General features: G+C 39.2%; 1 protein-coding gene across 1 annotated transcript; it reads left to right on the forward strand.

The window, feature by feature from the left end:
- Positions 1–3431: 3431 nt before the first annotated feature.
- On the forward strand, positions 3432–21549 carry EEF1E1 (eukaryotic translation elongation factor 1 epsilon 1). Its single transcript, XM_059815518.1, has 4 exons — positions 3432–3559; positions 5347–5547; positions 13652–13747; positions 20890–21549. Exons 1-4 carry the CDS (start codon positions 3452–3454, stop codon positions 21028–21030), a joined length of 546 nt encoding a protein of 181 aa, XP_059671501.1. The 5' UTR covers positions 3432–3451; the 3' UTR covers positions 21031–21549.
- The last annotated feature ends 1732 nt before the right edge of the window (positions 21550–23281 follow it).

Raw genomic sequence — 23281 nt, forward strand, 5'->3', positions numbered from 1 at the left:
TAGAGAAAGACCTCTTTGCTTCTGGTTTGGGGCAAGGGGAGGAGGGCATGCAAGAGGGGGTCTCCATGCATCGGGGCAGTGGGCTGAGAAAGGAGCGGTACACGCAGCTATAACCTGGACCTCCCTGTGGAAGGGTACTGCAGGACTACAGCCGCTGCTGCTGAATATAAGAAGGTGGAAGGAAAACTGAATTCAAATTGTAACTGCAGTGGGTCCAAGGCACAGGGCAGAAAACATTCTCCATTTGTATAAAATATAGATTTGTATGTAAATATTCAACAATAACTTCTCTGGTAATGAATAAGAAATAAATTGCTTATTTGATGTATGATAAAACCATTATTTTGCACAGATGAGGCAGATGACACTTGATTTACACTGTCTTGCAAAAGCTTCAGACAATTAAGGAGAAAACTGTTCTGAGACTTATTACATTGACAAAATTCTGGTACAGCTAACAGCAATATGATTCACACAAGGATTGTCTGGCATGTAAAGCTCATTTTAACAGATACCAATGTGACATACATAAAGCTGTCAGGCTTTCTCTAAAGGACAGTCATCCACTTCATGTTTCAAGTGCCAAATTAATTATATTTGACATTTAATTTATAACCTAAGGTATTTTAGGTTTGGAACTTGACTATGGTAACAGCAAATTAGAGAAGCGCTCCGTTTGACAGAATCGATTTTTCAAGTTATTTGCCCTGTGTGTGAGGGTCTTGATTCAGATTTTTGTGTATCGAGCTTGCATGCAGGACACTGATACCTCTAAGCAAAGTAGGTTTCGTTCGCCTCCTCCCCCAGCTACTCCGTGGTGAATTATTTTGCACTTTGAAGCAAGTTTCTTCTGCAGTCTTAATCACAAAGCTCCACCTAATGGAACGAGGGGAGAACTGTGCAGTGAAAAAGAAAGGGAGAGAGACACTGCTAAGCACTGTTATCAAGGGAAAACCGCTACACAACCGTAAGCAGTTAATCTCCTCCACCTAATTTATAAAGTCTCCCCTTCCAAGGACTTTAAAACTTTGAGGTGGGGGGAAAGCCAAAAAAAACCCAGCTCTATCTTTCCATCTGACTGAAATTGTAAGCTTCTTTTTATTGTTACTGATAGATATTTCAACCCATCGACACTAGTATTTCACACTGGTATGCCTCACCTTCTAGGTTCCAAAGCATTTTAAAATTCTAAGTATATAAAATAACCTGTAAATGCAGGTATATACTTACTGATAGATACTGAAAGTGAAATCTTTCAATAATGAAAAAATCTATTAGCTTTTTAAAAAATTGCCAAAACATTTCTACCAATTTCCCCACTGAAAATGAAGGCTTTACGTACAATTTTAGATCATTCATTGGTATCGCACTGGAACACAGCTGGAACACTAGCATTTCAAAATATTGCTGCAGGAAAGGAGCTGAAGAATTAAAAAAAAACTTTGCAAAGAGCAATGCCATTTTCAAGGCAGAACATTTTTTTTTTAAATGAAGTGCTTCGCAGAAGTGAATATAAAAGATTGGACAAATTCCTGTAAAAGCTTAAAAATCCACTCACCATTTCAGAATTGTTCCCCACTCAGAGGAAGGCTCTGTGGCCACTTTCAGACTTTTTCTGCAACAGAAGGTACAAATCTAAATGTCACCTTGTATCAAGATAAAGTGTTTCATTGAAGAACCAGGACATTTGTCAGGATCATCTTATTTAAGATGACTAACGCAGTGATAGCCCTGAGTCTGTATTTTGAAATTGTCAGTAGTAGGACAAGACTAGCTCGTTGTTTTCAGTAAAAATGATAGTTTGGTTTTTAATAGCGTTCTATCAAGAAGTGCACTTTGATGTTCTGCACAAATAGACCTGCCAATCTAAAATTGTTTTAATTTCTAACGTTTATGATCAAATGTAGAGGTATGACATCTGCAGCAGAGTATCTTCAGCTAGAAAGATGATTAAATCATGTCTTTAACAAATCTCAAACACACTAACGTGCAGTTAAATCAGGCTATTTCATGGCCAGCTCAGATTTTGTGGTTTTTACCTCTTAACTTCACTACTATCATTAACCATGGTTCATTAACACCACCCCTGGAGGTATTTAAAAGACGTGTGGATGAGGGGCTTAGGGACATGGTTTAGTGGTGGGCTTGGCAGGGTTAGGTTTACGGTTGGACTTGATGATCTTAAAGGCCTTTTCCAACCTAAAGGATTCTATGATTCTTCACCCTACTTCTAGCCCCCCTCTTCCTTCGATCCCTTGGTCGGCGCGTGTAACGGCTCCGTTCTGCGCGGTCATCCTCCCTTCATTTTACAAAACCTCCAGGAACATAACTCTCTCTGAAACTTCAGCTTCTCCGCTAAATTCGGCCACGCTTGGGCAAGGAGCTCACAATTGCCCGGGTGGAGGCAGGCAGGCCTGCTAAGCGGACGGACAAGCAGCGGACTCTCCCCCGGCTTGCTCTCCAGGGGACCGGAGGGAGGGGAGGGACGCGCCCGCCGAGCCAACCTGACGGTGTCCCCCGGCCGCCCCACAAGACAGCGCGTTGCAATCGCATTAAGCGATCCACTGGATGAAGAAGCGGCAGCGGGGCACCGGGCAGGCCAGGACACCGAGAGTGGGGCACCCCCGGGGGTCGGGTCCCCCCGCACGCCTCCAGCCACCGAGAAAGGCCGGGGCCGGGCGGCAGCGCTGCGAACCGAGGGCTGCGGGGGGGCCTGCACCGGGGTGGGGAAAGCCACCGCCTTGCCCCCTTGCATTTGCCCCCGTCAGAGGCACAGCGCCGAACCCACCAACAGCTCCTGCCCCTCTCCGGGAAGAAGGCTGCCGTTAGTTCCGCTGGAAAGGGGGGCTGTCCCCATCCGAGTTACGAACCGACTCCGGCAGGGCCGGCCGGCGGGCGCGGGCCGGGGAGCGCCCTGCTCCGGGAGGCCGCGGGGCTGCTCGGACCCCGCCGCCGGTGGCCTGGCCGTGGAGCGGCGAGGAGGCCGCCTCGTCGATGTGTCCCCCCTTCCCTGCCGGGCTGGGGCCGGGAAACCGCCGCCCGGAACGGCCCCTCACGGGAAGGCGGCGCCGCTGCCGCAACCCCTCCGCGCTCGCCCCGCCCCGCCGGCTGAGGCCACACCCTGGAGGCGTGGCTTAGCCGCCGCCAGCGTAGGCCCGGCGTACCCATGCGCAAAACACCATGTGGGCGGGGGAATGTGTGCCCGCGGCTGCGCATGCGCTCTTAGTGAGCCACCGCTCTTCCCCCGCCCCTGCGGGGTTTCAAAGAGAAGCCCGGCTCGGCGCATGCGTCGGCTGAGCCGAGCGTCTGATTGGCTGGCCGATTCCTTCAGGCCAATAGCAGTGACGGTTCCTTTGCCGGTGTGGTGGTTTTGTCTTCCAATGGGATGAGCGGTTGTTGTCAGGTGGCGACGGTCGCGGCCTTTCCTTTCCCAGGTGGTCCTTCACCAAAGATGGCAGCTGCTGCGCGGCCGCGGCCGGGCGTGGAGGAGCTAGCTTTGCTGGAGAAGTTGCTGGGCCTGCCGAAAGGGAACAAGTACGGCGTCCAGGGGGAGCGGAAGGTGAAGGGAGCGAGGAGGGGCCGGGAGCGTGCAGCGGCGTGCGCGGGTGTCCCCTGACCCCCTTCCCCAACAGCTTCTTACCTCGCCGCTTCCCTTCCCGCCTCCCCGGCCTGGCCCTGCGCCGTCCCCGCGCGACCATTGCCTCCACCACCGGTGCCACGGTGGCTGGGGCCTCCCATCCCTCTTCTCTGGGGCGGGCGGGCCTTGTGTCGGCCTCCGCTGCGCATCCCCGGACGGTCAGCTCTTCCCCTTGAGCAGGGGGTTTCAGCTTTTCTCCCTCAACCCCTTCCTTCACCACCCACCGTAAGTTGCGGCTGTAGGGCCTCGCAGGTTCTGGAAACCTTTTCTGTGAAAGGGTTATTGTGTGTCGTTGGAGGGATGTCAGCTTAAAACGTAGTTCTTCTTACACCACTCTCCTTCTCCCTGCATTTTCCTGGTGCTAGTGCAGTTATACCTGTGTTGGTGCGTTTGAATTATGTGAAAAAGATATGTTGTTAATATCAGAAATGCATCTGTAGTAAACAACTGTTGCTCTTAAATATTTTGTTCTTTTAAAGTAGATGTCTTCACGTTTTGAAATTTGTATGGAAACATTAAGTTCTGTGGTTTAAGAGGCATGTGAGGCATGAAATATGTAATGTGGGGCTGAGGGTGTCACAAACGTGTGAAGGCCTTTACGTGATTCTCTCGGAGAAGGACAACAGAGAAAAGAAGCTGTGTGGTTGCCTTATGTTGTCATATGTTTTTTTTCTTGACTTTATATACTGTTTATGATTAGAGTCCTGAATAGCAATATATGCAGTCTTTGGTTGCAAAAGCTTTATTAATTATTTAGCAGCCCAACTCGTATTTTAATGCTGTTACTGTAAAGCAGAAGTCTGGAAAGTCAATTAACTAGCTCTGTCTGTAGTTTTTCTGACTGCATGTTCAATGTAAAATTGAATAGTAGTCAAAGACTCTTGGTACAACTGCAAAATGAATATTATGGTTTCAACTTGCATCTTATGTTAATTAAATCTGAACATAGACAGGCTCCTCTGTGTGATCAGACACTAAAAAAAAACCAGTCCAAAGTATTGCATTTTAATCAGTTTCTTTTCTATCATTTGATGTCATAAATGACTGAAGGGGCTTTAGTCTGTTGCAGTGAGTTTCAATTCATTCACTTAATTTTGATGCTTAGTGGTTCAGTTTCTTTTCCCATGGTTTTAACATGTGGTAATGTCGCTGACAAAGACATGGTTAAAACTAGAGGTGTGTTGTGTTGTCCTGTTACTGTCCTGTCCTCCCCTGTTACCAATGAACTACTGACTTCTGTCAGAGCATTTGGCAATAGAACAGTAAGTATGAATAAGCTTTTCAGTAAGTCTGGCTACTGCGATCTGCTTAGAGAGAAATTGCATGCTACTAACTTTACGATCTGAAGTTAGTCCTGAATTTGAAAATGAGTTAAAAGTTAGTTAATAAGATTTCTGCCAGTGTTAGAACGAGCAATAATATTTCTTGCTAATATTGGCAGAATTTGATTAGTTGGAGCTAAAGGTGTTTTGGTTTGTCCACATCCGTGTGTTAAATACATTTCTTCTGTAAAAACTGAAAATAAACCACCCCAAAGAGTAAAAAGAGAACATATACTTTTTTTGATGTTACTACCTCTAGTAGGAATACTTCTAAATTCTGATATATTGCTTTTAAGATCCTTTTGAGGGACTATAAAAAACCAATAGCTTATAGACACTGCTTTTTGAATGAGTTGTTTAGTATTACAGTTCTGTTTCCTCTTCTAGGTTCCTGTTCTTCAAACAAACAATGGTCCTGGTCTGACAGGATTAACGACCATAGCTGCCCACTTAGTTAAACAGGCTAAGAAAGACCAACTGCTTGGAAGAACTGCGGAAGAGAAAGCTGTTGTTCAGCAGTGGTTGGAATATAGAGTGACTCGAGTAGATGGAGGCTCTAGTAAAGAAGATACTAGAATAATTCTGAAGGTAAGGAGTACTTAATTACCTTGCCACTGAATTTTTTGAGTGACTAGACCTTGAAGAAGATTACAGTGCTAATGTGTGTATGAGCAACCAATTAATAAAACTGAGCAAGCGCTGAAGAATGACAGTATTTTTATATTACAGGCTTTTTATTCTGCTTGCTGCTTTTCATTTTTATTGACAAAAATACCCCAACAACCTGAAACAGGAGAGAAAACAGCTTAAACTCTAAAATATATGAAGCAGAGCTCTTATGTGTTTTATGGCTGTAATGCTGTAAACGACCCAGGGTGTTCCAGATAGTTTGGAGATTGTTCAGCTGCCTAGTCTCTTATTAGCCATGTAAGATGCCAGTTTCTTACTATCTTCATAAAACCCCAGTTATAAACAAGTTGTATTGTATTTCAAGATAACACTGCTCTGATTGTTTTAAGAGCTGTTCTTATGGATTTGGTAATTATGGAATACAGGCCATACTTGATGTTATGGTAATTGGTACTGATACCAAAAGGAGTTACTGGACAGAATTGTGTGTGAAAAGTGAAATGATAAAGGAACCTCTGCAGAAGCGCCCTTCACATCGAGCTACTTTGTATGGAGGCTTTGGTCTACTGGATTAAACTTTTCTTGTAGTCTGAAGCTTACTTCTTCTTAAACAGGTGGAAGCAGAAAAGAGAATCTCAAGGGTCACCCTCTTATTTGAGCAGCCAGATGGCAGGGAGTAGAGATCAAAACTTACTCTATTTTCCTTTTTACTCTTTGTCTGGTAGTTAGTATTTGTGCAGTCTTGTGGGAACAGAGCTTGAAGAGAAAATTTGCTTTACACTGTTAAGCGCTAAGGGCTCTGTTTACTAAGTGTGTATGAAACGACAGTGAATTCAATCAATTTTTAAAGTCTTTATTTTTTTTTCTAATTTTGAAAGTGTGTTTTAGATGGAAAGTACACAATGCTCAGTGCTACTAGTGAGTCTGGGTTTAGAAATAGCTTTTTGAGCTGCAAGGTATTAGGAAGGTTGACTTGAGGCTAGCAGAGTCTTAATTAATACTTCTGACTTTTGTTAGGTGTGGTGACTCTGAGTCAACTAGGAGTATTGCAGAAACCAAAGATAAACTGAAGCAGCGCTCAAGAGTTAACACATTGTGTTACTTAAAAGCAAGGAAAATCTTGCATCTTAAAATGGTGCAGAGCAAAACCTTGTTAGTAATCTATTCTTTTCAAACTGACAGCCTCCTTGGACTTGAGGACTTGTAATCTTATGCCTGCTTTACAAGGATCAATGTGGTGAAAGCCCTAAAGAACCATTTCTCTCACTTACACCACAGATAATCTGAATTATCTTGATCTTGTTGCATCTATGGAATATCGTCCATTGGTTAAGCATGAGTTTGTTTACATTGCTTCTCTTTTTGTAACATCTCTGGTCTTATTTTCTATGTGCAAATGCTATCAAAACCTTTACAGTCATGGTTACTCTACAGATACCGCATGAAAACTGTCTACCCTTGGGGATTTTCAGAACTTGATTGAAGGAGGCATTGACTAATCAGGATTTAACTTCAGGTTTAGCTGTACTTTGAACAGGTGGTGTGACTAAGTGGCCCTAGGAGGTCCATTTTGTCTATTTATTTTTTAAAACAAACATTTGACAAATATTATATAATTTCAATGGTTTTTCAAACAAACTTGTGATGCCTTTTGTTCTCTCCTGAACTGTGAGAAGGCCATATGAGAATAAATAACCAACTTTTATTTACCTTTCTTGCCTTTCTATCATATAAAAATGAAAAGCAAGTTTTCTGTCGTGTTCTAACAAAATACATCTGCTCTGGATGGCTTAAGTGATGATACCTGCTTTGTCAGCGCACACATGTGAGTATTTGCAGAACTGCATTTCAGTATTAAAACCAGATGCAGAGATACGATGGTTTCATGCTGAAGCTGGTATCCCTTTTCAGTTTTAGCATTAGCAACACTGACAGTGGAGAAAAGACAATGTACTGAAATACAAATACATAGATAAATCAAGTGTTTCCAAACAAAACAAAATTTCCTTACAGAGAAGCAGTCAGTGTCACTTGAGGGAGTATCTCTACCTTTAAATATATTCTAATAGATACTACAGAAATTTTCCTACAGATTTTTATTCGCGGATGTTGAGCGGCCAGAATTTATTTTGATACAGGGCTGCTCTGGAATTGTTCCAGCACTAATAATTTCGTAGTATAGCAATTAAGATTTTTTTTTTTAATTTGTTCTCTTGCCACCATGATTAATCAGAAAAAGAGGCAGCCTACCATTAAAGTATACTATGCCAAAAGGGAGTACGGGTGAAAAAAAGAAAAACTAAAATAGGGAGGCAAGTCTGAGATTGTAGTTTTATAACGTGTCTGGAATACACAATGGCAGTCTTGGGACAGTTGCAGCCTAGAGCCACAATTTATAATAAGCTGTGCTGAAAACAGTTCAGTCACTTCTGCTATAAACTTTAGGCTGCCTCTATTTAACCCTTAACTGAGGTGATGTGGTTCTCAAAAACATGAGTAAATAATTGGTTTAATGGTTGTTAATTTGAACAGGAAGGGGTTTCTGGCCTTAGGGAAATATGTTTCTTAAATCGTTCATACTGACATGTTGACTAAAGCTGTTACTTGGCATGAAAACAGTCATGAAGTAGTCAGACCATCTCAACCAGGTCTTTTCATATTCATTCAGAGCAGATGCCGTACTGTTCAGAACCGGCCAATGAAAGTGCTCTTGGAGTTTTGTCTAACTTTGATTTGAGCTCCTGTGCTGGACAAAATAAATGGGAGCAATACCTCTGGACTGTTGTTCAGCAGATGTGTAGGAATGATGATTGTCAATAGCAGTGATAACATAATATCCAATGTATTATGTTAACTTTCTTTTCCATAGGATGAGAGAGCATTTTCCTTTGCTGCTTTGATGTTTGGTTAGTGGTAAATTAAGCTGCATAGGAAAAAAAGTCTGGAAATTACTGAGTAGTTGTGCTTCATAACTAGTAGTTTTTCTACGCTTCCGGGAAGGAATTGAGAACCTTTGTGAAACACTTGTGCCATCAAATGTCTAATTGGATGTTAATGAATTCCATTCAGGAGATTTGAATGTCTCTGCTTTGTCAATTTTAGGTATTCAAAACTTGAGAGTTCTTCCCAGCCACCCCATCTTCAGTGGCATGTTCTAAATAACTGGGAGTTTGTTCTTGAATTCACAGAAAAGCTTCCGCAGAAATGTAGAAATCTCTTGTCTCCGAAGGATAATTGTAACCATGAATTTTTGTGTACTATTTTCAGTGTCTCATAGAAAAATGTATTTTGTACTTTTGATTTCAGCTAGTTTTGTCCTAATTTTCCTGTGCTGTCTGGCTGTAATCATGAAATCCAATTAGAAATCTGAATAAGAGAGCTTCAATTCTTATTTAATGTGCTTGTTTGAAAAACTACTGTTTCCACAAATATGTAAGCAGTTTAATCCATGCTCTGTCCATGCCGTTAATCCACAGTTCTTGTATGCTGTTCTTTGACAGACTTCTAAATGGGATGCCTATCCCCTTTGGCAAGCTTGTCCAGCAAGCGTTTTTTTAAACTTTGACTTTCCATGTTCACCTCTCTCGCTTTTCTGGAGAAAAGTTGTGTGCTTACAGGTGCAAAAGATAGAATTTTGATTATTTTTCTTCTGTCTTTTACAGGAAACTCAGTATATTGAAAATAATATTTTTCCAGACCAGGTGTGGTGGGTTAACCCTGGCTAGATGCCAGGTGCCCACCAAAGCTGCTCTATGACTCCCCTTCTCAGCTGGACAGGGGAGAGAAAATATAATGAAAGGCTCATGGGTTGAGATAAGGACAGTGAGATCTCTCAGCATTACTGTCATGGGCAAAACAGACTCGACCTGGGGGAAATTAATTTAATTTATTACCAATCAAAATCAGAGTAGGATAATGAGAAATAAAACCAAATCTTAAAAACACCTTCCCCCCCACCCTTCCCTGCTCAACTTCATTCCTGATTTCCTCTACCTCCTCCCGCTGAGCAGTACAGGGGGACGGGGAATGGGGGTTGCGGTCAGTTTATCACATGTTGTTTCTGCCACTCCTTCTTCCTCACTCTTCCCTGCTCCAGCGTGGGGTCCCTCCCATGGGAGACAGTTCTCCATGAACTTCTCCAAAGTGGGTCCTTCTCACAGGCTGCAGTTCTTCACAAACTACTCCAGCATAGGTCCCTTCCAAGGGGTGCAGTCCTTCAGGAAGACTGCTCCAGCGTGGGTCCCCCTTGGGGTCACAAGTCCTGCCAGCAGACCTGTCCAGCATGGGCTTCTCTCTCCACAGGTCCTGCCAGGGCTTCCCATGGGGTCACAGCCTGTTTCAGGCATCCACCTGCTCTGGCGTGGGGTCTTCTGTGGGCTGCAGGGGGATATCTGCTTCTCCGTGGTCCTCCATGGGCTGCAGAGGGACAGCCTGCCTCACCATGGTCTTCACCATGGGCTGCAGGGGAATCTCTGCTCCAGTGCCTGGAGCACCTCCTCCCTCTCCTTCACCGACCTCGGTGTCTGCAGAGTTGTTTCACATATTCTCACTCCTCTCTTCTCTGGCTGCCATTGCGCAGTTTTTTTCCCTTTCTTAAATCTGTTATCCCAGAGGCACTACCACCGTCGCTGATGGGCTCAGCCTTGGCCAGCGGGTGGGTCTGTCTTGGAGCCGGCTGCCATCGGCTCTATCGGACATAGGGGAAGCTTCTAGCAGCTTCTCACAGAAGCCACACCTGTAGCTCCCCGCTACCAAAACCTTGCCATGCAAACCCAATACACCAGGTTTAGCTCATAGTTTGCCAGTTAGACAGAAAAGTCTTGCATTAGAATTAAAAATATGGCTATGCCCCAACAGTGAAATTCTGCTGGTTTTGGATATGGCTGCAGAATCCTTTTCTTGGGTTCTGCATTGTCAGAGGCTTGCCTGGGGCATTTGAGAGTGCTCAGCTCTTTGTCTTTCCGTGGTGTGAGATAAAGGCATTTAGGGCATAAATGACCTCGAGAATATTGCTGACTGAAAGGATGTGCTTCTGCGTGTAAGGGAAGTACATACACCAGCGGTGTGTTGTTGTGGACAAAATATCCAAAACAAAATCAGAATATGATTAGATCCATTGTAAGCTATTGAGTCATTTTAAGAAGTAACTGCTACTTATCCGAGCTGCTATCTTAACTTGGGGTGATTGGAAGGGATTCAGTCGCCTTAATGGATGACTTGGATTGCAGACAATTAGACTGTGTCCTTAAAAGATAGCAAGCGATACTGTGGGGTAGCCAGGAGTGTGCTGTGAATGGGATGTGTTGAGCTGTCACTCTAGATATGGGCTGTAAATTGGATTTTTTTTCCATAGAACAAGCAAATGGAAATCCATCAGTTAGCCCATAAATAATGCAACATCTCTTCTTTCCATTGCTTGTTCCCCCTCATACCCAAAAATGGAATTTGAATTGCTGCAGTTGTTCAGTGCATATTAGTGCATCAGACTGCAGTTAGGCCTTAAATACCTGTCTGAAGTTTGAGAAAGGGTTTCCTGAGGGATTGCAACAATAAGTTCATCTAGTTAAAAGCAACTTCCAAGACTATTTAAACAGTGATGTTCAGTACATGAAAGACAATGATACAAATGACAGCTAACAGACCTGAATTTCCTGGATGTAATAGAAACTCAAATGCAGTTTTGTATTCATATTTTCATTAATCTCTCCAGGACAGGAACACAATTTCAGTTTAACACTGTGGTCACTTAAGAAAGCTTGACTTTCAGGAATTTTAACACAGTTGGCTATTAGCCAATAATATAATCGTCTATGGGAAGCATAACCCATGAGGCAAGATTAACTAAATGTGCCTAGTACGCATGAAAAAAATTGTACTGCGGTGTTTCTGAATTAGCTTGACTTACAGAATGAAATCGAAGGATCTGTCTATATTTTATGGAAGGAAAGTACATGTTCAAAAACAGAATTGTAAACTAATGCTAATTTATCCAAGAGTAAACTATTTTTGTCAAATTCCATTTGCTCCATTAACTGACTTCATAAAATCTGATGAACCAGAATAAATAATTATTCACACTGTAATGGCTTACCTTGCCTTTGAAGTTGTAGGATTTTTTTAATTGATGAATATTTTGAGTATATATGTGCAGTATATTCAAAGAGCACGTTTATTCTTTGTATGATATTAACTCATGTTTGTATGATACTTACCCATCCCGAACAACTGGGCAAACAATTTCTCCATAGAAACTAGCCTACCTCTTGAAGATGTATAAAACTAAGAATTAGCATGCCATAACTTCTTTGATGCAGAAATCCAAAATTTTGAGCAGGGAAATAAGTGTTAATTGTGCCTTCAGAGCTTTTTACTTTACAAAATCCTGATTCTGTAGCCTAACTAAGAAGAAAGGGGGTGGGAGAGGTGGGGTTATAATTTCAGGGGCATTACTTCTCATTATAATGCATGTTGAATTTCTGGTTAATCAAAACGAAAAATGCAGGTCAGAGAATCTGTGTCAGAATAGACGAGTTTATGGGTTTTTTTCCCTAATAAACAGATCTCTAGATATATTTTTTTCTTCTTGCAAGCTTTTTCTTAACATTGCATTTGCCTTTGTTTTGTGTATATGAAATTCTGCAAAACTGTAGTTACATGTTTAAAGTAAATTGAGAGCTAACTAACATGAACAAAGCAGTCTAAAGAAAAGAAGCTACATAGCCAGGGGCAGATGACCTTGCAGAATTTAAACCATGCAGGGATTAATATTTTTCCCTGATTTGCTCTAATAAAAGAAATAAAAGCAGATGTGAGGATGTTTAAATACTACAGGAGTCCTGTCATGAAGAGGTTATCAAAGAAATAGTAAGGTGGCATAATGGAGTTAAACTTGTCAAATTCAAATGCAAGGTCAGATGTCTCAAGTCTCAGCATTTTAGTTTTGTGGTTTGGTTTTGATTTTTTTTTACATATGCATTGTAGGATATCTCCATATAAGTAAAATTATGGAACCACAAAAACTGCAATATGCTTAAGGCTAAATGTAATTTTTAAATTGTTCACTAATTATTAACCCCCTTCTCCTTGCCCTAGACTTTTTTTTTAAAAGGTTGTCTTAAATGGAAGCCATGAAAAAGAGTCTTTCAGTAATACAGATTTCAAATATTTATTCACTGAACCTAAATGGAAGCCTTCTACTACCCACCCTTACAGCCTCTGATAAGGAATTGTTGAGAGATACGATCTTCAAATGTTGAAGCAGTGCTCTCTTCATATGGACTTAAATAGCAACTGAATTGACAGTATCAATCATTAAGAATTGCTAGCAGTGATTTCAACATCAATAAAAGCAGGTGTCAAATGATACCAGCTGATGAGTTTGAAACATGTTATTTGTCTCCCACCCACCTACCCCTTTGTGTTTCCCTGGTTCTTACACATTTGCAGTTCCAGAACCTTGCTGACCAGCTGCATTGAGTGAGTCCTGGAGGACAGAAGAAGCTGCTGCTGGAAGAGCAATATGCTCTGCTTTGATCATAGGGCTGCATTCTCCACTTATCAAATGTTAAATGTATAACAAACAGCAGTGCTTCTGAGTCATATGTGCTAATAAAAAAAAAATTACACAACTCTTGCATTTTTGAATTCCAGTAATTTGAAGCCAAGAAAAGACAGATTTGAAAGTATTTCTGTGGAGTTAGCTTAATATATAAAATAAATCACACTTGTATTTACAAAAATTTTAGTGAATGTAAGTGGGGGAATTGTGAAAAACTATGTGCAGCAAGCTGGCTAGCACTTTGTTTAGAGACCAACACTTAAATTTTATTGAATTCTCACTGTCAAAGAGTGTTGATATCTTCATTTATTACCTTGATACTTTTTAGATTTTTTTTCTTCTTTTAATGTTTTTCTCCTTTGCTGAGTTGGGATAAATTAAAGCTGGCTTTTGTTTTATATGTATGGTCTCCAGAGAAAGTTTTTTATTATTTTTAACAATTACCTTAATATTTTGCCTTACAAAGTCAATACTACAGCAGTATAATGACTTTTTGCTTTTTAGGATCTTAACATACACCTTGAAGATAAAGTCTACTTTGCAGGAAACATTTTTACCTTAGCAGATATTTTGATGTACTATGGATTGCATCATGTCATGGTAAGTGTTATTTGCATTATTTTTATACATACAACTACCATAATTGTTGTTTATCTAAAGGGCAGTTTATTGTTGTAGAAGTTGATGTCCTGAATTGATCAATGACAATTACAGAACAAAAATGGAGAGATTTCTTATAAGAACTTCAAATAAAACTTGGTTTTAAGTTGTTCATTTTTCACTTTTTTAATATTTAGCTATGGATCTGTCAAAATAAGTGTATTATCTGTAGTGTCCAGAATGCCTTAGTTTCCTCTGTGTAATACAACAAGGACAATATCTATCCCTGTGTTTCTAGATATGAGGACTCTATCTGTTCAAGTCTGAAATATGACTGCTTACAGAACTACATGGGGAAATAGATAAATTAAACTGAAAGGACATGTCAGAACTGAAAGTACTAACCTTGTTAGTATTGGAGAAATGTTACTATGAAAGATGCATGTAAATTAAGTTCCTGAAGGATGAATGCATATCAAAGTATGAACTGTAACAAAATGTCATTTGTGTTTCAAGACTTAACGATAAGCCTTGATAACATACAGAACATGAAAATAACATGGGGAGCTGGTGCTTATGAGAAAAAAAGAACAACCCACAAAAATAAAATTTTGTTCTGAGTGGAGAAGATATTGATATTCTTTGTAGTCAGCTCAGGGTTTACTATGAAGTGCTTATAAATCATTGCACCTCAGTTCTGAACCCCAAGTGGTAATTTAAAGATGAAGCAGTAGAAGTTACTTGTATTTTGGTGGCTAGAACGTGATTGTAAATGAGCCATCCTTCTCTGGAGTGGGTACTACTAAACAAACCAAAGGACTTAAACAAAAAAGTCTGCTAAATTCTTGGGAGAAGATAAAATCAGTCAGGTTTACGTTAGAAAAATAGGAGGGGGAATAATCAGAAAAAGATGCCTCTGACAAATGCATGTGTTTGAGAATCGGTGAATTCAGTCAACTGGGTAAATGGTTACTTTATACACTCAAAAGCAGGGTTCTGCAAGAAGAGTGCAAGAACGCTACACTTCAAAAGGGAGGCGGGGGGGGAAGATCAGGTAATGAAATGCTACCAAAAATGAGAGAGAACTTGTGTATATGTATCTTGACTGTCCAGGAGTAAAAGTTCAAATAAGAGAGTGCAAAGCAGAGGAGAGGGAAGGGAAGCTTCTTTTCAGAAAACATGTTAGAGTAAGTCACTTAGAATTAATTCTGTTGAATCATATTTGCCTTGTAAAATATCATAAGTAGTAGGATAGATGTGTTGACTAGAATGTCAGAATGGGTTACCTTTCACATATGATATGTAGACATAGAAAAAACACTTAAGTACTTTCTAAAAATATGACACTATATGCTGTAAGAGAGTACGAGTTCAAATGAGACATTTTTTTCAAAACTTAGGCAGGGGAAAATCAGGCATATTTTAAATTTAGTTTGCTCTAGAGTAGACCACCTAATCAAGAAGAAAAGACACAAGTTATTGCTTTGGGAAATAGAACAGATGGTAAAAACAAATGACTTGGTGCTCCTGGGTGCCTGCAACCATCCACACACTACTTGGGACAAGTTTGTAGTACAGCATCTGTTTCTGAAATGTTTGATTTCATGGAAGAGAATTTTCTGAATCGGAAAGGTATAAAGGGCAAATAATGGGGTGGCTATCCTAAATAAAGAGGAAAATCTAGAAGCTACTAGCTAGGAATTACATGTATTTTGAAGGTTTCAGAATTGATTAATATTAGTACTTAACTATAGAGGTAAGATCTTGAACTGTAGAATCCTGTGATTTTTTTTAAATTATTTTTATTTTTCCTATAATAAGAGGAGAGTAGGTCCAGAGCCGCTTCTCTGCCCTAAGCTTTAAAGGGCGGGGGGGCAGAAACTGCTGTATCTCTTAATGTGATGTGGTCTAGGGAAGCAGTTTGTCATATCCACCACGGTTTCGGCTACATCTTGTGCAAAGTATCAGTAAGAGAGGAGGTAGAAATGGGAGGCACGGAGGGAGAGACCCACAGTTCTTGCTGTCCATCAAGCTGTCTAGGAAATTGATCTGAAAATGTTACTGATAATGGCTTTCAGAATTAATCTCCCTGCTTTTGATAGACTAACAACTACATGCTAACACAGACATTAGTAATAGAATACTGTAAATATTAGTGACATACCATGATTGTCCTGAATGAGCCAAGTATTATAAAAACTTTAGAAACCTTCTGATGCACATCTCATTGGAAAGGTTTTTAAGACCACCCAGTCCTATTGCTCGCTTCTTCACCTGTGGTTTCATCTTCCTTTCTTAGTGTTTCTGAATATATATCATACATCTTCGTATTCCTCCACTCCTCCCACCTTTATTTTGCCCTTCCCATTATCCAGGAGGGGGTTCTGGAACCTGATTCTACACTGTTCAGGCTTGTCCATTTGAACTTACTGAACAGTTTGTCTACTGACCAGCAGCAACTCTTAATTTTGCAGTTATATGCCTTTCTTTCATTCTTCCTCTCCCTTCTAGTTGTCTTAATTAGCACAATAGTACTATGTGTTTAACAATCCATATTGTGGGAAAGGAATTAGTATTTTAATGAGTGAGAGTCAGATTCGCAGGTGGTGTTTCAGGCTTCTTGCAGCCTGAGTCTATTTTGAGTCTATTAATTAAAATATATGCTTGTAATAACAAGGCAGGAACTAAATTGTACACGTTTTTCTGCATCATGATGTAGGTCACAAACACCCAAAAAGTGTTAATGCTTGATACTATGTGTCTAAATGCGCTTTTTCAATCAATGTGATTTACATTGTCATATGTAATTCTGTGTCTCCATGTGTCTAATATAAATATTGCTGTGTTTGGACACTTTGATTACTTAAATGCATATGTGGGTAAATATGAACAATGAGGTTCTACTAGGTTAAAGCATAGATTGCAGAGAAAACATGAATTTGGGAGCATTGCTTGAGGATAGCTCAGGCAATCAGTAAGCATTAAATTCCCCCTGTGGTGATGAACTTGTTTTCATATATTTTTTTTTTTATTTTAAATAAAAAAAGTTTCCCTATGTTTTTATTCTTAAGTATTTTCAAACAGCACAAGTCCAGTTTTGTTTAAGAGAAATAATCAATATGAAGGTTGATCTGTTTTTATACTTCAAAAATTTTGTCAGAACCAAAGAAGTAGTCTCAAATCTATATGTCTGACTTAAAGTTCTTTAATAAGGTCTAGAAAATAACTTATGGGTGAAATTTAATCTGCAAATGGAAGAAGCCTCAGTCAAAATTTTGGGGTCAAATCAAGTACAAAACAAAGTTGTTCTCCTCAGGTCAGAAGTACTAACACTGAACTATAATGAGACTGCAATAGTAGCTTATTTTCCAGTTAATTTTTTCCATAATGAACATTACCTGTAATAGAGATTGCCATTAATTTTTGTTATTATTCACTGATATGCTGCTTATCATAGTTCTGGGATAACAGGCTTTCCTTCTAAAGAATGATACTAGGAATGGTACTTAAACTGAATTACAAAAACCAGTTTTATTTTAAAGAAAAGATTTAATTTTAAGCGTGTTCCTTTAACAGCAGAAAATCAGTCAAAACCATGTGAAAGAACATGTATTTCATGAAATACACCATTCAACTGGTTTTTGGTTTTTTTTTTCCACTTTCCCTCATATCTAGAGTCTAAATTTAAAAAGTGAGATAGCATTTTATCCTTTTCTTGATGCTGAAGAACTTCAGATGTAGGCAGGTATTTTTAGACTTCCCGTGCACATGCAGTGTGGATGGGAATTTATGCCTGCATCCCCAATGCTGCTGAAAGTAAATATAATTAAAGCTTGGGTATTTATAGCCCTTGTAGAAACTCTCCTAGTTGCATTGTATGATGACCACCTTAGTTACCCTTGGTGAGCTTTGCGGTAGAAGAGTTAAGGCTTTTTTTTTCCATGACATAAAAAAAAAAGGCCTGTCAAATTGAGTGTCTGCTTCTTTGCTATTAAAATAATTGCTTTAATAGCAAATAATTATTTTAACAGCAGAAGAGCAGCCTTTCTTAACTTGGGGGAATTATCTAATTTAATGAGGAAGAACAGAAAATACCCATCTAACAAAATGTTGTAAAAAATGCCATGGAAGTGATCTCTAAACAATTAACCTAAGAGTTATGTTCCAAGTAAAAAGTAGAGCATGCCACAAAGTGCTTTTTAATATATCTCACTGATAGAGTACATTATGTAAATAAGTAAAAATATCTTGCTTGTTGTGCCTAGAGTACAAAAAGGGTTTTTGTTATTAGAGTAGCTGTCTCTTTTGCCCTTCAGATGTTTTTTCACTGCGCTGACGGAATGGAGGAGGACTAGTTTTCCAGACCTTATTTTTGATTTACATCAGAGAAATGTGAAGATTGAGAATTATCAGTATAAAATTATGGGGAGGAGATACTGTATTTGCTGCAAAATCTGAAGTATAGTTCAGCATTTTCATAACCAAGTGCTTACCCATTACAGACTTTGAAAAAGGGTATTATGACTTCAAGTGTACAACACACGGAACTTAGTGACAGTGGTTTTGGTATCTGCTCATACTTAAATATTTTTCTTCACTTTCGGTGATTTTTAGATGGCCTTACAGTACACATGTTGCTCTTTTCATGCTCTTTGTTGCTTTGTTCTACAGATTCATACCAAGCACCAGCTTCCAACTACCATTAATTATAACTAACTGCAGGTGGTCAAAAGCATCTTCTCCTAAATGGTACTGCAGGGTATTTTTGTCCTGAATATACTGTACTTGTAGAAGCTTGGGCAATTTGTGAGGCACTCAGTGTTACATTTTAATAGCTTCCACTTTTTGTTTGTAATGCCTTTAAAAATTCTGGAGTTTTTCCCCTTAAGAGTGTTATTGTCTTTCACTTGGCTAATGCTGATTAACTCTCTTACTATTTTTGCTGAGCTAGAAACATACGTCCTTGTGTTTTAATTGATTTGTCTGTGCACTTCTATCAGACTATACAGCTTTTTGAATAGTCTTTTCATTTCCATGCCAGCAGTAAGAAAAGCAGATTTTCTTGTACTGCCTGAACTGGGGGTTGTGACAGTTCAAAATTGCGGAATTTGTTATGGAAATGCGTGTGCAGCGCTATGCTTGTATTCTGGCTGGTGAGTCCTGTAGGAAGAACTACTTGGGTTTAAGCACAGCTGCAAGATACCCGCTTTTCTGTTGTTGCTGCGGTTACTATGCTTTTAACTTGCTGTTAATAGAGCTTTAATGCTATGTGGCATTAGTTTAGAATTCCTTCCTGCAGCTCCTTGAAATTCTTCTTCCTCAGTATTTTTCCAGTAGTTCATCTTATAGTACATACCCTTATTTTCTTTTTACCTCTACATGTTTAAAGCTTTCCAATTCTAAGCCAAGTGCTGGGCTGTGTGAGAGAACAGTAAGGAGAAGCAGCAAATGTTATAGACAGCTCTTGAAATGAAAGGGCTGGTGTGTCACAAGGTGAAATTTAACATGAGACTTAGTTTTGAACACCAGCTTTTCACTTGTAGAGCTGAGTAAATGAGTATGTATAGCTCTTCTGTGATTTAAAGTTTGTGGAACATATTTGTTTCCAGCTGTCGGGTGCCCAAGATCAAATTTGCAATGAACCTGCGTTATCCATGAAATCTGGTGTTTGTAGAACAATGCATAAGGAATATGCCATCTGTTTAGCTTTTGAGAAGGGGAATAACCTTGGTTAGCTTTAAAAGTCTAAACATGAAAAATATTAGGCATGTCTAGCTAGTGATTTCTCTGTTAAAACTGTCCTCTGCAGATGTGTCCTTTTTCATTGACCGCAGGTGTTGTCAAGATGACCAGGTTAAGCTTGATGGCTAACTTAGCTAACTGAAAATGAAGTGAGGTGAATCCTGCACTGATTGGTTTAAGTATTGGTGAGATAAGAAAGGGTAGTTGATATGAAGACACATTTTGTTCCTGATGCAGTTTTTGTAGTCTGTTTTCAGGACTACCCCATTTGTAATTCAGTTGTAGTAGGTTAATGTGAGGAAACAGATTGTCTAACCTGATAAGCTAACTTCATTACAGAGGAATGAGGAGACCTAGAACTGCTAATCAAGGAACAGTAATACAGGTGATACAGGATGGGAATAGTTCTTGTACAGCTGGCTTGAAAAACTCTGAAGTAATAAAAGACTTGTAGTGAAGCTTTGAGGATGTTGCTGACTTGAACTTAAAAGACTTTGAAAGGTATAGTTAAGATCTGTAATTGCAGATGACTATCTGAGCCAGTCCTCTGATAAAAGTAAAGGTAGGCTTGAAGCTCTTTGTTAATCTTAGCCACAATTCTGGTGGCAAGGAATATGATAGTTGGAGGCTTCTTCCTGACTGATTTCGCAGCTGTTAAGATCTGGGTTAAAATAAGCAAGTGACTGCTGTTGACTTAAGAACTCTGGTGACCAACAGGACCTCAAACTGTAGGAGTAAGTGATAGTACTTTAAATATGTTTATGAAGTATGGACAGGTTCCAGTTTTTTTACTGTAGTAATTTGAATCATGCCATTGCTATCTTAATAATGTGAGCTAGCACATACTGAACAGTTAAGTGTTAAGCTATGCTGTTTCTTAGTAACTACTGTATGACTATTGCTCAAAATGGAAAACAACTTTCAATTTTTCTATCCTGTCTGAAATTGCCTGAAAAAAACTTACTCCTATACTTATAATACACCTTGAAATACAAAGCAGTCAATTTGCCTGTGAGGCAAGACTACCTGCTAGATTAACATGAAAGACTTGTGTGTGTTGTGGAACTCCTCCCCACCCCTCCCAATACTATATGCTAGCCCCATGAATAGATAGATGCATTAAATTCAAGCAAGCTAATGCCCTTTTTCCCCCTCTCTATCATACATATGTATATTCCACCCTCCAGGTCTGTTCATTTGAGTAAATTAGAAATAAATAAATATTTTGGCTGTGAATTTTAATATGTGACATTAAGATAGAATACTGCTGGACTGTAACAACATTTTATGTGAGTTGAAATCCGCTGTAAAACTACCCCCTTTATTTTACCTTACCACATTATGACAAAAATGATGCAGTGCCTTGTATTATCGGTACCTTGTATTTCTTCCCCATGCAGGTGGACCTCACAGTGCAAGAAAAGGAGCAATACCTTAACGTGTCTCGTTGGTTCAACCACATTCAGCATTATCCAGGTGTCCGACAACATCTGCCTAATGTCATCTTTATCAAGAACAGATTATACACTAACGCTCATTAAGGAAAATCTTAATGTCATGTTGGAAGGGAGTTTAGGAGTTTAGAAGTTATACTGTCCAAAACCACTAACTTGCATATACTGGTTTGTAACCTTCTGTATGTGAACCAAAACTGTTGATGCCTCAAATCATACAATTGCATTGAATTGCTATTGTTCATTCAAGAATTTGAACTAGTTAAAGAATTGTATCATGTATCTGATTAAATGCAACAATGGCAGAAAGATGGAAATTGAGTTTTAATTCACTATTTTTTAAAAATGAAAAGTTCTTTCAGTTAAACATTCAACTGTAATTACATGGTCTTTGTAGGAAAGAATTACTTATTTTCCTTCAATTATTCACTCCTTTTGCTATTTATTGAATTTTTACATATGTCCCGCTTTCATTTTATTTTCCATGGATGTTTACACTAGTTTTGTAAAAGTTAAGAGCTATATTGTGTGCCAAGGATGTGAAAAAGGGAACATGCAAATGTTACAAAATATTTATGTGACTGAATAAATTATTTTAAAACTGTAGTCTTAATTTGGCTGTGAAACTTTTTAGGGTTTTTTTCAGTAAAGAAAATGAGGATTTTAAAAGGTTAGTTTACTTACTACTTCATTTTGTGTAATGTGGACTTTTATTTTGATTCTAGAAGCATTTTCTTTCAAACTGGGTAACAAAGCTATCATTTTTCAAGATTTTGCATGTCTTACTTGATAATGGTATTTCCACACGCAAGTTTCAAGATCCTAAAAAAACCAACCAAAACCAACCCTCAGCTTAGGATAATAATGAGCTAGTCTGTCAAGTTCACTCTCAATGCCTCAAAGTTTGTTTTAAAACCAAAGACACTATTGTTGAATCAGGTCATTTCACTGTAGAATGTGGTCCCTCCATTTTTATTTTTAACAAATTTAAAAGTGCTAACATAATGCCCTAGGGATAATCTGTATTGGGTAATCACCTTCTGCACAATACAGTTAACACTTCTTCTAAAACATTGAAAGAAATACAAAAATATTTTGATATTTTAATTGATAAACTTCTATGTTGGTTTCTACAGCAGTGTTCAGCAAACAACTTCGCAGTTGTACTTAACTTGTGTGATGCTTTAGGAGCCTCCCACCCAGTAAGGTAGATACCTTTATATCTTGGATAGCTGTTTGAGTGTTTCAAGTGTTACAAGGTCTTAAAGAAGTAGGTAGATAATGAGATAAGGTAATTAAAATACATCCTAACACATAAAAGGACAGATGAAAATTGCATGAATAAGCTTAACTTGGACAATTGCAGGCTCTCTAATAGGTGTTTTCTGTATATACGTAATTTCTTCAGAGGGTTTACAGGCACACAGTGTTACTTTTAGGAATGTCGTCTTGTTAAAAATGAAAATATTCTGGTTTGGTTTAAAAAAGTTTTCATCGTTTCCCAGGGGGCTTAATTCTCAGCTTCTACCCTTTCTCCTGTTACTCTTGTTCCTTGCTATTTAGAAGCAGGCCTTGTGTACTTAATTGTGAAGATCTCACTGAAGTCTTGATCTGTTCAAGAATTGTGGAGTGGGCTTTAGTGCAGATGTACATTAGAAACTTCATACTCTAAACTTCTCATATTTGACTACCTGAGGGCTTCAGGTTTTTACTGTCAGCACTTGCACTTTTAATTCCCAATTTATTCAAACATTTATTACCTAGTAGTATGTATATAAGTGGGTTTGCTTTTTTTTTCCCCCCACTTATGGTTGGGAGCAAGTCATGATGAGACTTGGAAAAATACCTGCACGTCTACTAAATTCTACTGTAATGAACCATTTTCTGTTCCGGGAGGGGAGCATCAGTGGGAATCATCCATGCATTTGGTCAGGATTTGGGGAAGTTTCATATTCATCTTACACATTGTTTGGTTTTAGATATGTTATTGCAAATGAGAATGATTTCAGTTTTGTAAAGTGTATGTGTAAGTCTTCATCTATGGAAATAACAGCTTACATTACAGCTAAGAACACTGAAATGGAACCAGAACTAAAAAATGTTGTTGAAAACAATACTGTTGTCTTTTCAGGCAAGTTTTGTAGGATTGATGTTACAAAGTGTCTTTTTTTTTTAAATCCCAAACAGCTGCTGTTTCCAAGTGTTGGGATTTCTCTAGGTGGCTACATGCTACTGCTGCAGTATCCCCTAGCCTCTTGTGCCAGTTTTATTTTCTCTGGTGTAGAACAGAAGTGTAACTTGCTGCTGAAATGTTTTTTTTTTTTTTTTAAAAAAAAAA

The sequence above is a fragment of the Gavia stellata genome, chromosome 3 (assembly GCF_030936135.1).
Source record: "Gavia stellata isolate bGavSte3 chromosome 3, bGavSte3.hap2, whole genome shotgun sequence".
Classification (NCBI taxonomy): Eukaryota; Metazoa; Chordata; class Aves; order Gaviiformes; family Gaviidae; genus Gavia; species Gavia stellata.

Excerpts from the sequence above, each read along its gene's own strand:
- EEF1E1 (XM_059815518.1), top strand. The coding sequence starts at position 3,452 with ATGGCAGCTGCTGCGCGGCCGCGGCCGGGCGTGGAGGAGCTAGCTTTG. Across the intron at positions 3,560-5,346 it reads GCGTCCAGGGGGAGCGGAAG|GTTCCTGTTCTTCAAACAAA; the intron begins GTGAAGGGAGCG and ends TTCCTCTTCTAG. Across the intron at positions 13,748-20,889 it reads ATGGATTGCATCATGTCATG|GTGGACCTCACAGTGCAAGA; the intron begins GTAAGTGTTATT and ends TTCCCCATGCAG.